Here is a 15,567-nt window from a genome sequence, read left to right on the forward strand (position 1 = left end):
ATGGAACAAAATCGTCCCTAAACTATATGTTTTTTGCAGTTTTAGTCCTATCTCCCTATTTCCAACTCCAGAAACGCACAGAAATGACAGTTTTAGTCTAACCATATGCTTAACCATGAAATAAACAAGGAATAAATCATGTGGGTACGAGGAATCTACTTTGTTCAGCACACAAACCAAGAAAAACCCTAATTTCTAAGACATGTTTCAGGTATGTAACATGTCTCGGAAATTAGGTTAGTGTGCTGAATAAAGTAGATTCCTTGTATCCACATGTTTTATTCTTTGTTTATTTCATGGTTGAGCATAGGTGGTTGGATTAAAACTGTCATTTCTATGCGTTTATGGAGTTGGAAATAGGGAGATATGACTAAAACTGCAAAAAATATATAGTTTAAGGACAATTTTGTTCGATTTAAAAGAAATAGACCATTTTCGTGAGTTGGTCAAAATGGTAGGACTAAAATTGCAATTAAGCCTAATAAAAAAATATATTACAAACAAAAAAGTATCATTGGTTTGAAAATGGATATTCTTGGAACACACATCATCTCCCATTTAACTCTTGGATTGGATGGTTAAGATTATTGAAGAAGAGTAAAGGGTCCATATAAATAACCACCCTAAACCATAACCCGTTTCATCAAGTCGGCATAATCCAACAACAACGAAACGACGCACCGAATCACATTATTACCACATTAAACGCACCTTCCATATTCATATTCCGGGTCAACCCGATCCACACAAATTCAGATCCATAACCACCTTTACAACCCCACACCCCACTACTATACACCTATTTAAATTTCCTCCAACCATCATTGTTTTCTCTCTCTCTCTCTTAATTCTCAATCGAAAATTAGGGTTTTTAATTTTCAGTTCCCAAATCGCATTTTCACCTTCGATTGGTGTTGCCACCTAGCCCTACTTCGAAACGATGTCGCTCAGACCCAATGCAAGAACAGAGGTTCGTCGCAACCGTTACAAAGTTGCCGTCGATGCCGATGAAGGTCGCCGGAGAAGAGAGGATAACATGGTCGAGATCCGTAAAAGTAAGCGTGAAGAAAGTCTCTTGAAGAAACGTCGTGAAGGTCTTCAAAATCAACCGCAGTTTACTCCTCTTCAATCTTCCTCCATTGTCGAGAAAAAGGTAACTATCGATCGTTGATTTGGGATTTTGAGTTTGTATGTTTTTGATTCTGTGATTGTGATTTTGTGTTTTGATTTGATTTGGGTGTTGTTTTGTGATGTTAGGGTTTTTTATAGTTAGTTAAAAAACGGTTTTGACGGTTATATATGATGTTTGTTGCAGTTGGAGAGTCTTCCTGCAATGGTTGCTGGTGTTTGGTCAGATGATAATAATCAACAACTTGAAGCAACTACGCAATTTCGGAAGCTTCTTTCCATAGGTAATTGTTGATTTTCATTGATGTTTTTAATTTGTTGTGATTCATAGTGTTGAAGTGTTGATTTTATGTTTTTAATTATCGTTAAAGTCTTGTGGTTCTGAGTGCTAAATTGTTGGTTTTTTGCTTTGTAGAGCGAAGCCCTCCGATTGAGGAAGTTATTCAATCTGGTGTTGTTCCCCGCTTTGTTCAGTTTCTAGTTCGGGAGGATTTTCCCCAACTTCAGGTTTGAAATTTGTTTGTTATTTTTTTAAATTTTATGCATTGTAGTTGTAATTTGTTGTTTTGTTTGGTTGTTTATTTGTGTGATTTGTTGTATGTCTAGTTTGAGGCTGCTTGGGCTCTTACAAACATAGCATCCGGAACTTCTGAGAATACTAAGGTGGTAATTGATCATGGGGCAGTGCCGATATTTGTGAAGCTACTTAGTTCTCCAAGTGATGATGTTCGGGAGCAGGTATGTTGATACTGAATTGTGATAGTGTTTTCATGATTTTTTGCTGAACTATGTGGAATCTAAGCACTGAAACTCTGTAATTGTAGGCTGTGTGGGCATTGGGAAATGTTGCTGGTGATTCACCTAGGTGCCGCGATCTTGTTCTTAGCCATGGTGCCCTGATCCCGCTGTTAACCCAGTTGAATGAGCAGGCAAAGCTTTCAATGCTGAGAAATGCCACATGGACTCTGTCAAACTTTTGCAGGGGCAAGCCACAACCTCCATTTGATCAGGTAGTTGTTGTTTTTTGTAATAAATCATAACTGAACATGCAAACGGGCCTTCTTTTGTGTATTAATAATAATTGAACTTTGATGGACAGGTGAGGCCAGCACTTCCGGCTCTTGAGCGTTTGGTTTTTTCAAATGATGAAGAAGTCCTGACAGATGCATGCTGGGCACTCTCTTATCTTTCTGATGGAACAAATGACAAAATCCAAGCGGTGATTGAGGCAGGTGTATGTGGCAGACTAGTGCAGCTCCTTCTGTGAGTAACGATTCATCTATTCTTATTTGACCAGTGATCTTTTGCAGTTATTGATTGTTTTGACTCTAAATTTATATGCATGTGTTGTAGGCACCCATCTCCTTCAGTGCTGATCCCTGCACTTCGCACGGTGGGAAATATTGTTACGGGAGATGATGCACAGACTCAGGTAATGTCATGATGGCTTGTGAATTGTTTAACACTTGGTCGCTACCTAATTATTTCTAATTAAATTTAACTTTTACCAAGTGAAGTACTTTAATTAGTGTTGCAAGTAATTTTAGTAAACAAATTAAAATTTGAAATAAATGACTTGAAATAAAGTACTGATTTAGTGTTGTGTTGGTAATTTTGGTGAACAAATTAAAATTTGAAATAATATAAACTTGAAATTATTGATAGTTAAATTTTGCAAGTCTAATTTGATTTAGGGAAAACACCAAAATGCTAAAGTATGTGGTTGTTGAAGCTTGATTGATAACTTTCAAAACATTATCCTACTGATCATGTTTTTTTAGGGGGTTGGGAAATTTTTGCCTGGGAAGTATGTAACCATACACTTGGTAGTCATTGCTGTTGATCCCTACTATTATTTCTTTGGTCAAGTATCCTAATGGCTGGCTAGAAATTCACCCCTTGAGATGAGTAAGTGGGGAACCCCGGCCCCTGCATATTGCGTTGTCCCTGCCAATGAGTTATGGTCACGGGGACAGTGATCACTACTATTTATTACCATTAATCTAGTTTCTTCTCACGTTTGTTTTGTCATCTCATGCATCACCTTTGAGAGTTATCTGATTTTGTTGGGACTCTTTTTGTCAGGCTATTATTGGTCATGGTTCACTCCCATGTCTTTTGAGCCTGTTGACCCATAATCACAAGAAAAGTATTAAGAAAGAAGCTTGCTGGACTATATCAAACATTACAGCTGGAAACAAAGAGCAGATACAGGTAACCTGCAAATCCCATGTTTATAATAACTCAATTGATGTTAAATATCATGTCTAATTAAATGCAATGTTAATATCTTATTGTTTATGCTTTTATTCAATTTTGATGTTTTTGGGTATCACATGCTGTTTAACATGGAGATCTGGTGCAATAACAGCCATTGTAGTCTTGTAGATATATTTAGTTCCCAGGTTATACACCAATTAGAGTAATTGTTGGTTTGTTAGGTGACTAAGCCCTTATTTTCCATGCTGTTGTAAAAACATTATCGAAGGGAATTAATTGTATTACTTGACTATTTTTTTAAGAATAGACAGGTGTGATACCATTTCAATTACATACATCAATAATTACTTGACTATTGCCATTTTGTTTTCTGTTTGGGGTCTTGAATTTTGTTTTCATTTTATATTGAAGTGTGGTTTTTAGTTAGCTTATTTTCTAAAAAAGGCATTCTGAACCATTTATGTATGATGTAGGCTGTTATTGAAGCCGGACTGATTGCTCCTCTGGTCAATCTTCTTCAAAATGCCGAATTTGACATTAAAAAAGAAGCTGCATGGGCACTCTCCAATGCTACATCTGGCGGTACCCATGAGCAAATCAAGTATGTGAAGTGATTTTTAATATTTATTTTTTGGCGCTGCTTCATGCCGGAAAAATTAAGATTTTAGGTGATAACTTACCAAATATTTTTGTTACAAGGTACTTGGTGAGCCAGGGTTGCATTAAGCCTCTGTGTGATCTTCTTGTTTGCCCCGATCCAAGAATTGTTACCGTCTGTTTAGAAGGTCTTGAGAATATTCTGAAGATTGGAGAAGCAGAGAAAAGCTTTGGTAACGCGGGAGATGTCAACTTGTATGCTCAGATGATAGATGAGGCGGAGGGATTGGAAAAGATTGAGAACCTGCAGAGTCATGACAACAATGAAATTTACGAGAAGGCTGTTAAAATTCTCGAGACATATTGGTTGGAAGATGAAGACGAGACACTACCACCAGGCGATGGTTCTCAACCTGGTTTTAATTTTGGAGGCAATGACCTTCCGGTCCCATCTGGTGGATTTAACTTCGGTTAAAGACTTCTTGAGTAGTGGGTAAATATGCCTCAGTTGTCTTTACTTTTTCCCTAGGGGGTTATAATCATAGTTTACATCCAAGTCCAACTTAATTATTGGTATGTTGTCTAAACAAACTGCTTTCCAATAATTGTAGGAAGGAACTGTGTTGGATGCAGCAGGGTACTGTTGGCGTTGAGTCCGGGTGGGGTGGGGGAGGGGGGGCGTCGGTCTTTGTACTTCATGGTGTCTGGTGTCAGTCTGGTCTAGTGTCTGTAATGAAGTACTGGGGTGGGTCAGTCTAAACTGCCATGTCCAAATAAGAAGGGGGGTGGTGGGTTCAGCTAGCTGCATACTTTGAGCATCACAAGAAATATATTTGCTGGGGAGAAAGTATGTTGCAGTAGCAAGTACCCGTTTTGTGTGGCAATTGGGGAGGGTTTTCTTTTAAATGGCTTTGAGAGTCCTATTTTTTATCGAGTCGTAGTTTGTATTGGTAATTTATACCGAGTCTATTTTATTTTGATTGAATACAGTGTCTGAGAAACAAATTTTATGGTGTATTCTTGCACTTACATATTATTCATTAGTATTATTCGCCACCGTAAAAGTTAATATAGCTTGTGAAATTATAATTTGTTCAGTTAAACAACTTTGATTAGCTATTAACATATAATTTGATTTTATACAAGTGGGTGAAGAAACCACTTTTTTGGATGCAAAGAAAGGTGTATTGTAAAACCAACTCTGAGATTGATCTTTTTAGGTTTGCATTTGTTGCTTTCTCAAATCATGAAGTTAGCACTTAAGAATATAGACTTTGTATTTTAGAAAATTCAAAATCTTCACTTAAATCTGGATTGTTTGATCTTAATCCAATAATCACAGATGTGATTGACTGTGTAGACTGTGAGTAATACATTCCAAATCTGTTAGAGAAAGAGAACAGGACCACACTTTCCTTTGAATGGTACAACAAAGGGAGGGGAGAGAGACTAAATTATGTGGAAAGAAAACCTCATTCCTGTTGTCCATCTCCTCTCTCTATACATCTTTAATAAAAATTGATAAATATTATTATATTGACTAAAGTAAAAAAAAAAAAAGATTTTTTAAAATGAATTAAAAATATATATAAATTATGCCAACACCAATAATGCTTGTTGTAGTCGGCAGCCAAGCTGGATCCCTCAACATTTTGTTTGTAGAAAATGTTAATAATAATAAAACTGTGAATTATAAAAAGCTTGATTGACACGAATTCACCCAGAAAAGAAATGAATCATTGGTGTCAGAATATCTAGTTTTGCCAGGTCATTCTGACAGCAACCCAAGGACATTCATTGGATGGTTACAGGCTTACAGCAACTATCATAGTCCTTCGAGCACATGATGAACATGATTCCTTATCACTTTTGCTTACCTACCAACTATTAACATAATACCATTTAACTAAATGATATTATATAGGTACATGTATGCAGCTCAACATACCACAAATAGCAATAAACGACATTGAATTTAAATTTACTTTAAAACAAATACTAATTTGATAAACAGTTTTGACATTGAATTTATATAACAAATTAGAAGGTTAATGGATCTAACTCCTTCTAAGATGAGTATCTAATTTTACAATGTAAAGTGAGTAATATCAACAACCAAATAACATTTAAAAAGGAGTAGATACTGTATTATTTGAACGTCATTAATAACAACTTTCAGTTGTTCAAATGTGTTTGTGTGTATGTACTACTCCAAATTAACCTCAGTTTATGTATGATATTCATTAACCTTAATTTATGTCCAAATGATGTTCAAGATCGTAATTAATTTATGTTCATTTAAAGATTACTCAATAGTGACATCTTATTATATCTATTAATAATCTATAGAACTACATTGATCACATATTTAAACGGTATTAGCCATCAAGTTTATTATCAAAATTTGGATTAACCATCTAATTTATTATCAAATTTGTTTGTCAAAATATCTCTTCATAATAAGAGCGATTATGCATAAATTGTCGTTATTATTCGAGGATTGAATCTTGTTAGTATGAGCATATCTCTTGTGGTGTGTTATTTTGAATTTGATTATAGTATAAGTCTTTACTTCATTGCCAGCTCTGTTAATATATGGCATTGTTATGTAGCTGAAATTTTCACCATTCAAGATTTGTTGAACATTCTTAGGAAATAAGATGATATATTTAAAACATTTTTTTGGAACTTTGCAGAAATTGTTTGTCCCAAATGCAGTTATATGAGACGCTCCTACAATAAGTAGGTTAGGACAGAAACACAATAAAATAGATGGAACAAACAAGGTGTACAAATTGTCAAGAAAAACAAGCTATATTAAATTGTTAATAAATAGTAAAAGTATACCAAAAATATAAAAGCTTCCAACGGATCAATGAACAAGGGCCCCTCCATAACAACTAAAATATACTATTTTGTCAAAAAAAAAAAAAAAAAAAAAACTAAAATATATCTCATCAACACACAAATTTGCATCACATGGAGGTAGTTTTACTAGTGAACATCATTCATTTCAATTACCTCAAATTTATATCAATTTCCTACCTATGCTAGCTCCAATGCACCATGATCTCTTTGATATTCCACCTGTAACCCTATCTCTCATCACTAAAATCTTTAACAAGTTGGTATATTCATTTCTTATGAAAATGTTTAGTTTTATGAAAATGTTTTTCTAATTTTACTCTTTAAAATTTTGTGTTAGTTGTACTTATAAAAAGGAGAAAAAAAGACTATTGAATTAGACAATTATTTTACATTTTCAAAAATTAACAATAAAAATGTAAACTATTTTTATTATTTCAAGAAATTCATCATCCTTAACTATCATATTATCTTTTCTCTATTTTCTTTCCTAAATAGTTTAATGATTAAACTCACACTCACTATATTCATGTTATTTTATTTTATTCTTTACAACTATCAAACGAGCTATGATTCATATTACCTTTTCTCTATTACAATGATTTAGTCTAAAAATCACATGTCTTCATATTAACAAATTAAAATGAATACATAACCAAGAAACTAAAAAAAATAAAAAATTCACATAATATACAAATTGAAAGGTTCAAGATGTTAATAATTATCAGATCAAAGTTAATTGAGTTAGACCTTTGACTAGAACAATATTTAATAAATTATTTTCTAGTAAATTATAAGTGAAAATGAATAAAGCTTAATCCATATTTTAAATTGTAAGTGATATCTTTATCAAAAGTGGATGATCAAGACATAAATAACCTCACATAATATGTAACAAACACAATAAATGAAGATAAATAAAACTTAATTTATTTTATTTTATAAATGTATTTATTATACTAAACAAAATCAAGAGGCTAAATACAATTACAAATTGTCAACAAATTGCAGATCGATCAACCTACATTACCATTAAAAATTCAGAGAAAAATAAAAAGAAAAGAAAAGGGAATAAAAATAAGTACACTTTCCATTTTCATTTTCACTGACCTCACTTTTCCACTTTTTTTCTCTTCAAACTCCAAGATCTGCAAAAATTCCATGCACTTATTTTCTTTCCTTCCATTTTCTTTCCATTTTTTTTCCATCAAAATAACGCCATAAAAATAGGTAAAACCGACACGGCGCAGAGCATTACCGATCCCTTCAAAGACGGTGGCGCCGCCGCGCCCGGTGGTGGAGTGTGGTAATAGAAAGGAAAATAAGGTACAATAGGATTTGGTGGTGGCGGCGTTCCATAGTTCCCACCACTACCACTACCACTACCACCAGTTGGCGGTGGATAATATAAACCGCCACCTCCACCTCCTCCGGTGGACGCAGGTGGCGGTGGTGATGAGTAGTAATACACTGAAGGCGGCGGTGGAGAGTAGTAAGTTGACCCACTACCACCACCGGAGCTGGGTGGTGAAGGAGGAGGAGGACAGTTGTTGGTGGAAGCAGGTGGTGGTGACGGTGGTGGTGGAGAAGGTGGCGGCGGCGAAGAAACTTGACCACAAGGCGTGCACTTCACTTCATCTTTGGTAACAGTTGTAAGATTCTTGTGATCTGTTACTAAATCTCCAAAAGATTTAGTAACACTTAGAAATAGTAACATAATCATGAAACAACACATTGAGGTTGTTGTTTGAAGTGTTACCATTTTTTTTCCTTGAATTTGTGAACAAAATGAGAATGATGAAAACCTTAAAATGAAATGGGGTACTATAATAATGTTGCTTAGTAAACAAGGGTGTGAGAGTGGAAAGTTTACATAAAGAAAAGTGAAAGGTGTTTGTGTTGCTATTTGATGTGTTGTGTGAGGTTTGGTGTGAAACAACTTACTCTTATCTTTTGAAGCTACACTATACTACACCATGTCTTTTTATCAATGCACTCATTATTTTATTTTTATCAATAAAATATATTTATATTTTATTTTATAGAAGCACCTAATTAATTTAAATGGTAAGAGACTTGTATGTCTTAGTCAGATGTGGTTGTAAGTTCGATGTATAATTCTTGCCTATAAATGAAACTAGGTTAAAAGGAGAGAATACATTTTATTTGTCCAATATGTTTTGTGATAGATATTAATCACCGCTAAACAACAATAACGGATATTCGATACATTATAAAAAAGGGATCGTGCTAAGAAATAAGTATCCTTAGTACATTTGTTTAAGATTCAAAATATATTATTTTTAACAAAGTTAATGCATGAAAGTTGCCTTTTAAAGCTCCAATGTGTTAAATACACTAATCACAAGATAAAATTTCTTCTGTAAGTTTCTTAAAAGAAAGTTTTAAGGACATTTATTTGTTATCATTTTTCAAAGTATTTTATTTTGAATAGGAAAAAAAAAATGAATGGAGAATAGTAAAGTCAGCAAAAGACAGAAAACAATGGAGGACACCGACACGTTTCACTTTACCAGAAAGCAGCCACGTTTGAATACTTATGAGACATTGACTTAGGTTGGACGGTAATTTACCTACGTAACAATTTCACTAAAATACTATATATGTTCATACCTGAGATTTTCATAAAAAATTAGGTTTACCATTGTTTTGTTAGAAACATACCACATGTAACCAATAATGAAATTGTAAGTTTTAATTATAGGATCGATTATGAGACTCGGTTTTTATAATTCCATATTGAATTGAAATCCGTTTGAATTTTTTTATGTCTTGTCTTATTTGGATTTATATAGAAGTCTCACTTAAAATAAGTTAAGAAATCAAAATGGACTCTTAATCATTGTAGATGCACAAAGTTGTCAAGCACAATTTAAGGACACTTTTACTATTTGACTTACCACTTGCAAGTTTTTTAAAGTAATGTATAGTGACAGTTTAGTTAGATGAGGTCTTAATTAGATGAGTCAGCTAGTGTGTCAAGTCACCATTATAGTGTTTAATTTGGAGTTGGAATTTTAGGTAAATAAGGTTAAAATGTGTTATTATGGTATGATGATAGGAGTATAGTAGGAGGAGGTAATAAAGTGTAGGGATGGTCCTATAATGAAGAGACGTAAAGGAAACGTAACAAGAAGAGGTGCAAAATGCCAAGCAAAGTTGGATTCATCTTATTGTTTGTTTGTTTATTTGTTTTGGGAGACGATATGCGTTGGATCTGTTTTGTGTACAACTCACTTCTCCTTCTATCTCTTATTGGGACTTTGGATCTGCGGCTGTAAAATTTGAAGTTGTAATTAATCTTAATTGTTAATCTAAAATATGACGATTTACATTGTATATCAGTTTAATCATGCTTAAATAACTGGAACTTCTTTATATCATCAATCAATGTGAACGTTTATTTTAATTGCATTACTTTTACCAACAAACTCCTGTACCACATGCAACAAATGTATAACACTTGTATAACGTAATGGTATTTTTTTTACAAGTAACGTAATGTTATATACCATTATCTAATTAGAATGTGCCACTTGTTTTTCCCTAAGTTAGAGGTTAGTGTATGCACTACCATCCACATTAAAAAGCTATTGTATTTTTGTTTTAAGTAAATGTCATTGTATTGCATCAACTATTTTCTAACACATTTCCCAAATAATATTTGGATAGAAGAAGACATCCCAAAATGCTTTCAAAGTTTGAAATTACATGAAGATTGTAGCTATAAACGAGTATTTTTAACCCACTTGGGATGATCTGATGGTATTGATTTAGGGTGTACTCCTCAGGTTCGATTCTCACCGATACCAATTTAGATTAGCTAATTTAGCTTATTCAAAAAGAAAAAAAAATCCCCAAGTATGTCTTAAGAAGAGTTCCTTTCAACGATAAATTTGTTGCGCAAAATTTTAAATATTGTGCATGATATACAGAGCTAGAATATCAAATATAAGCCACCAGGGCCAGCCAAATGTATTTTTAGGCCTGAACCAAAATTTAATTAGAGGTCTTTTAAGTGCATTTATAATGAATTTACAATGTTTGATAAAATGCTACTTTTTTTGAATTTTTAAAAAATAAGTTTTAATTAATTGTTTAAGAATGTCAATTAAATTGAACAAATTTAACGAATAAGTTCATTAATTTGGTTTGGTTCAAATTTTGTTAGAAAAGATTGCAAAAAAACATACAAAACCAAACTATTTTATATTTTGATAAAATAAAAAACCAAACAAACTATTTTTTCTAAAAAATCAAACCGACGCATTATATTTTTATTTCAGAAATATTGTAGTTGTATTAATTAAAGGTGTGGCCTGTGAGCTTAGCTAAGTGCTAAAAGTGCTAAGGACAATACATAATATATGCAAGGTCCAAGGTTCGAATCCCGACTACCATACAAAAAAAAATAAAAAATCAAAGGTGTGGCAAAATACCACTTATTCATAAATACCCTGTTCTCTTCTTCTAGTTTTCTAAAGAAAATGATTCTTTTAGAATATTAATTAAAGGGTTTATTTAGAATGATAACATTAAATAAATATAATAAAAATTGTAAAACAAAATTAAATATACTTAAGTTAGTTGAAATTTGTTTATATTTGAGTCTACAAAATAGTTTTTTTTTCCTCCTTGTATTTGAGTTAACGGGGAGTACACAACACCAGAGAGTTGAGATATCTTTCAGTAATTTGGAGTTTGGTTTTAGAAATTTAAACCATCGAAGAAGAGTTTTACGCTTACCTAATCTTATTATCTATCTTGAAAGATTAATCGACGCAGTTGTAGTAAATATATGATCTACACAAAAAAGAGTAAATAAAAAATAGAGTTAAATTCTTGATATATTTTATAAGACTTAAACAACACTTCTTTCGTTTTATAAGTATGGCTTGGTAGGTAATTACATGAATATTGATATGCATGAGATTTTTGCTTCTCCACATTAATAGTGTGAGAGCCTAACCAATAAACTACTTGACCCATAAGAATAACACTCTTTCATCTTGCAATAACTATCGTATTTTACGCAAATTAAAAAAGATGATAAATAAATAAAAAGAATGATGATTATACTATCTTATTCAAATCAACCATTTGTGTATTTTCATTATTATAAATTCAGTGTGAAAAATAATAACTTTTGAATGATTCACAAAAAAAATCATTCGAGGGTATAATTAGAAGAAAAAATCAATCAAAACTATATTGAAAATTGACAATGACACTTCTTTTATAACACATTTTTCTTACAAATATGATTGTTATTATGAGACATTCACAAGTATTATTTATTTAGTTCTTTAAAAAAAAGTACTATTTATTTAGTTCAAACTCGTTTAATTGAACATTTGTTTGTTGGTATCCGTTAATTATATGTTTCCCTAACTAAAGAAATGGTAGAGATACATCACCGATAGAATTGTTCAGTTGATAGAAACATTGTATTATATATGGGAGTTGAAGTTCGAATTTTAAATTTCTCATTTATTTACTTTAAAGAGTGAAATTCTAACCACTAAACAAAGAAAAAAAGGTAGAGATATATTTACGGCTCGGAGTGCCCATAAGAAACAATCCAACGATAAAAAAAAGTGCTCTATAGACAAATGCAAATCACCCCATTGCCAAATCCATAAATTACAAACCAAAAGTTTGCTTTGAGGTAAAATATTAACTAATTCTCAACGGCAAACAATGTTAGAAAGTCAATTTTCCACCGTAAATGGCCGTCCATGTTTACCTTTCCAGGCTGGTTCACCTTAGTTTAATTAAAATCTATAAAGTTTGTCACTCATCCATCGGAGGCTCCACCACCAAAGGTTTTCCTCTTTCTTTTTCAAAAACTATTATTATTAGTCAAGATTTTTCTTTGGCAATCAAGGTTTAAAATAAATTGAGGAAGAGAAAATCAGTATCAATAACGATGATACTAGTGACTGTTTTATAATTGTTCATGTGGCTTAACCTTGAACTATACCCTTTTAGGTAGTCATGGTTCTTGAAAAAAACTTTCAAAAAGTTAAAAATGAATTTCTTGAAAGAACATGAAAAGTTGTTGGTACATTTTCTAACCAAACCCATGAACATATACATCAAACTTTTTGTTGTTTTCCTTTCTTTTCTTTTTCCTTGTATTCTCACTACACTTTTTTTCACTGATTTGAGACTACATAGTTTTCTTAGCATGTATAGCTATAGATATAAATGGTATAGCTATAGACATGATGTAAGATGAAATATTATGTTTTAGTTTGTTATATTTTTTTATATGCTTATGACATTTTATTTATAACAATGTGTTTAATAGAGTATGGTACATGATCAATCAAGATTTGGAAACTAGTTAGATATGTGATCTTTTTGGCAAAAATATATACAACGATCATTTTCTTTTCTTATAACAAACTCAACCTGCGAGTTTCTATAACAAGAGGAAAAAAACATATCTACAATTGCGAATAATGTCATCAAATTTAACGACATCTCTCTTATCCATCAAGATGAAGATGATCATAAGCTTCTACATCTGAGAAATGGTGTCTATGTTGTTAGAGTTTTGAGTGATTTTCAAATAATGATCAATGGTGAATCACCTATGATCAAAGTGGTCTATTGTAAAATTTTCCTAGTTTATACAATGTAATGTCAACAAAATAATACTCTTTTTTTTTTTTTGGTTGATAGACGAACTAACAATTGTCATTAAAAACTCATATACATAAGTGTAATAGTCATAGTTTTAACCATAATCACGGCACCATACTTAACAATTTATGCATTTTTGTTGGTTAAACAATTTTTGTGAACAAATAATACCCTCTTAAATTGCATTTTTTTTTACAATTTTTTTTTTTATATATAGATAATGGAATTGTATTATATAAACCATTATTTACACTTGAATAGAAGACAAGCGGACAACAAGCTGAGCCGTTAGGCCTTTTTGGATGGCAAAACCAATTCTCATAAACACAACATTCATGGACCTAGGAGACATGACATTGTTATGCATGACCTTTTGAACTCTATGTAGAAGGTCAACAGCCTCTGCTGCTTGAAAACCGAAAGTGTCAAAAACAAATGGATAAATCGCATTTAAATTGATAAATTAATCCAAACAATATATACTCCTACATTGTTGGAAAAATTGAGCATGGTGTGAGGGAGTCTACATTGAATATAATGTATTCAGCACATACTATTCAATTAAACTTAACCTTTATTTTCAAATTCATTATTGTGAAGTGTCACTCATGAAGCTTTTTTGTATGAATAACTTAAGCTTATTGTTTTTTTTTTTTTTGAAGGAACTTAAGCTTATTGTTGAAGAGCTCCATCTAAATTTTCTACATGAAACTGCTGAAAATTGTCTATTATCTTGAACCAGCATAAAATTAGAAGGAACATTGAAACAATGAGTACTAAAGTATGATAAAGTAGAACATACAACAAATTAAGTCTAAAACAAAGAATACAATGTACACAAGAGAAATGTTTTTCAAACGCAAATGCCGTATTAAATACGGTTTTAACTTTTTTAATCAGTTTTTCACTCTCCTCAAGATCCAAAAACATTTTAAATACACATGCATGTATTAATAAACATTTTTTAATGTATTTTACATGAAAAAAAATTCTTTGCACCTCTTATCTACTCATATGAGGGCCAACCAAATAATATAACATAGGTGGAAAATCTCGTAAAATCAGGGACGTAGTTAAAGGGTGTCTTTGATATTCAACTCTTTAGCTGTTCAGCATATTCTTGGTATTGGACTCTCCTAAGCTAAGGTCTTAGTTATAGCCATTATGGAGTATTGACTGACATATGATACATCATATCCAAACTTTCATTTGCTTTTGCATTTCAATGGATGTCCTTGTCTAAGGAAATTTCGACCCTTTTAAATATTATAATTTCATAGCTTTACTATTTTCACTTTCTAAGTGTCCCTTTGGTTGGGGTCACTTTGATGGGATCTATATCAAAACATTCATTTGGAAAGAATATCTGAGCCGGGTCCTCTAATAAGCTTGTATAGCATATACGGTATAAACATATTATGTACATTAGTTTTACCTCGCAAGACTTAAACTTTGAAAAGTTGCATGAATATTCACCATATCCGAACTAAGCCAAAAAATGTGTGTCTGTCACCATGTACTACTTTGGATGATACTTATTTGTTTTCGTTGAAAATTGGCTAAAAATTTGATGTTGAATTGAAGGGTTGTCAAAAATCACAGCGTGATTGATTTTAATCGTGGCACGATTTGGTTGAGCAATTTGAAGGTTTTGTTCACAAAAATTCGTTCTACGATTGGGTTAAATCGTAACACGATTTTGGATTAGGTTTAGTACTATATTGTGGTACGAGCTCTAAATCGTGGTGTGATTCAGACAAATTGTAGCGCGATTTTGATGGGATTTGAGTAATATATAAGCCTTCATTCTTCAATTCTTTCGGTGGCTTCTATAAAGAGAATTCTGTCAAATCAAAGGAAGGAACTTTAGAGTTGAGTGTGTTTGGGTGAGGTTCTTAGGTTGGGAAAGGGTGATAAATCTTTCTTTCTTGTTTTTTCTATTCCTTGTGGGTTTGAGTGACTTGAAAAATTAGTAGAAATTAAAGTTTGTATCACTCACTTCATAGTGGATTGAAGAATTGTTATCTCTCCTGATGTAGGATAAATTTATCCTAACTAGATAATAAATTTCTTGGTGTGTTGTTT

General features: G+C 32.3%; 2 protein-coding genes across 3 annotated transcripts; one reads left to right on the plus strand and one right to left on the minus strand.

The window, feature by feature from the left end:
* Window positions 1-817: 817 nt before the first annotated feature.
* Window positions 818-5,014, plus strand: LOC11410244 (importin subunit alpha-2). Of its 2 annotated transcripts, XM_003594764.4 has the most exons (11): window positions 818-1,153; window positions 1,316-1,412; window positions 1,544-1,635; window positions 1,735-1,866; window positions 1,953-2,138; window positions 2,228-2,391; window positions 2,482-2,560; window positions 3,214-3,342; window positions 3,822-3,949; window positions 4,048-4,438; window positions 4,557-5,014. In XM_003594764.4, exons 1-10 carry the CDS (start codon window positions 941-943, stop codon window positions 4,418-4,420), a joined length of 1,593 nt encoding a protein of 530 aa, XP_003594812.2. In that variant the 5' UTR covers window positions 818-940; the 3' UTR covers window positions 4,421-4,438; window positions 4,557-5,014. The 2 variants fall into 2 exon arrangements, with proteins under 2 accessions (XP_003594812.2, XP_024632218.1); XM_024776450.2 differs by having other exon boundaries at window positions 4,048-5,014.
* Window positions 5,015-7,728: 2,714 nt separating this feature from the next.
* Window positions 7,729-8,776, minus strand: LOC11412499 (extensin-3). The gene has a single exon (XM_003594765.4). It carries the CDS (start codon window positions 8,570-8,572, stop codon window positions 8,018-8,020), a length of 555 nt encoding a protein of 184 aa, XP_003594813.1. The 5' UTR covers window positions 8,573-8,776; the 3' UTR covers window positions 7,729-8,017.
* Between the last annotated feature and the right edge of the window lie 6,791 nt (window positions 8,777-15,567).

This window comes from Medicago truncatula, chromosome 2, assembly GCF_003473485.1.
Source record: "Medicago truncatula cultivar Jemalong A17 chromosome 2, MtrunA17r5.0-ANR, whole genome shotgun sequence".
Classification (NCBI taxonomy): Eukaryota; Viridiplantae; Streptophyta; class Magnoliopsida; order Fabales; family Fabaceae; genus Medicago; species Medicago truncatula.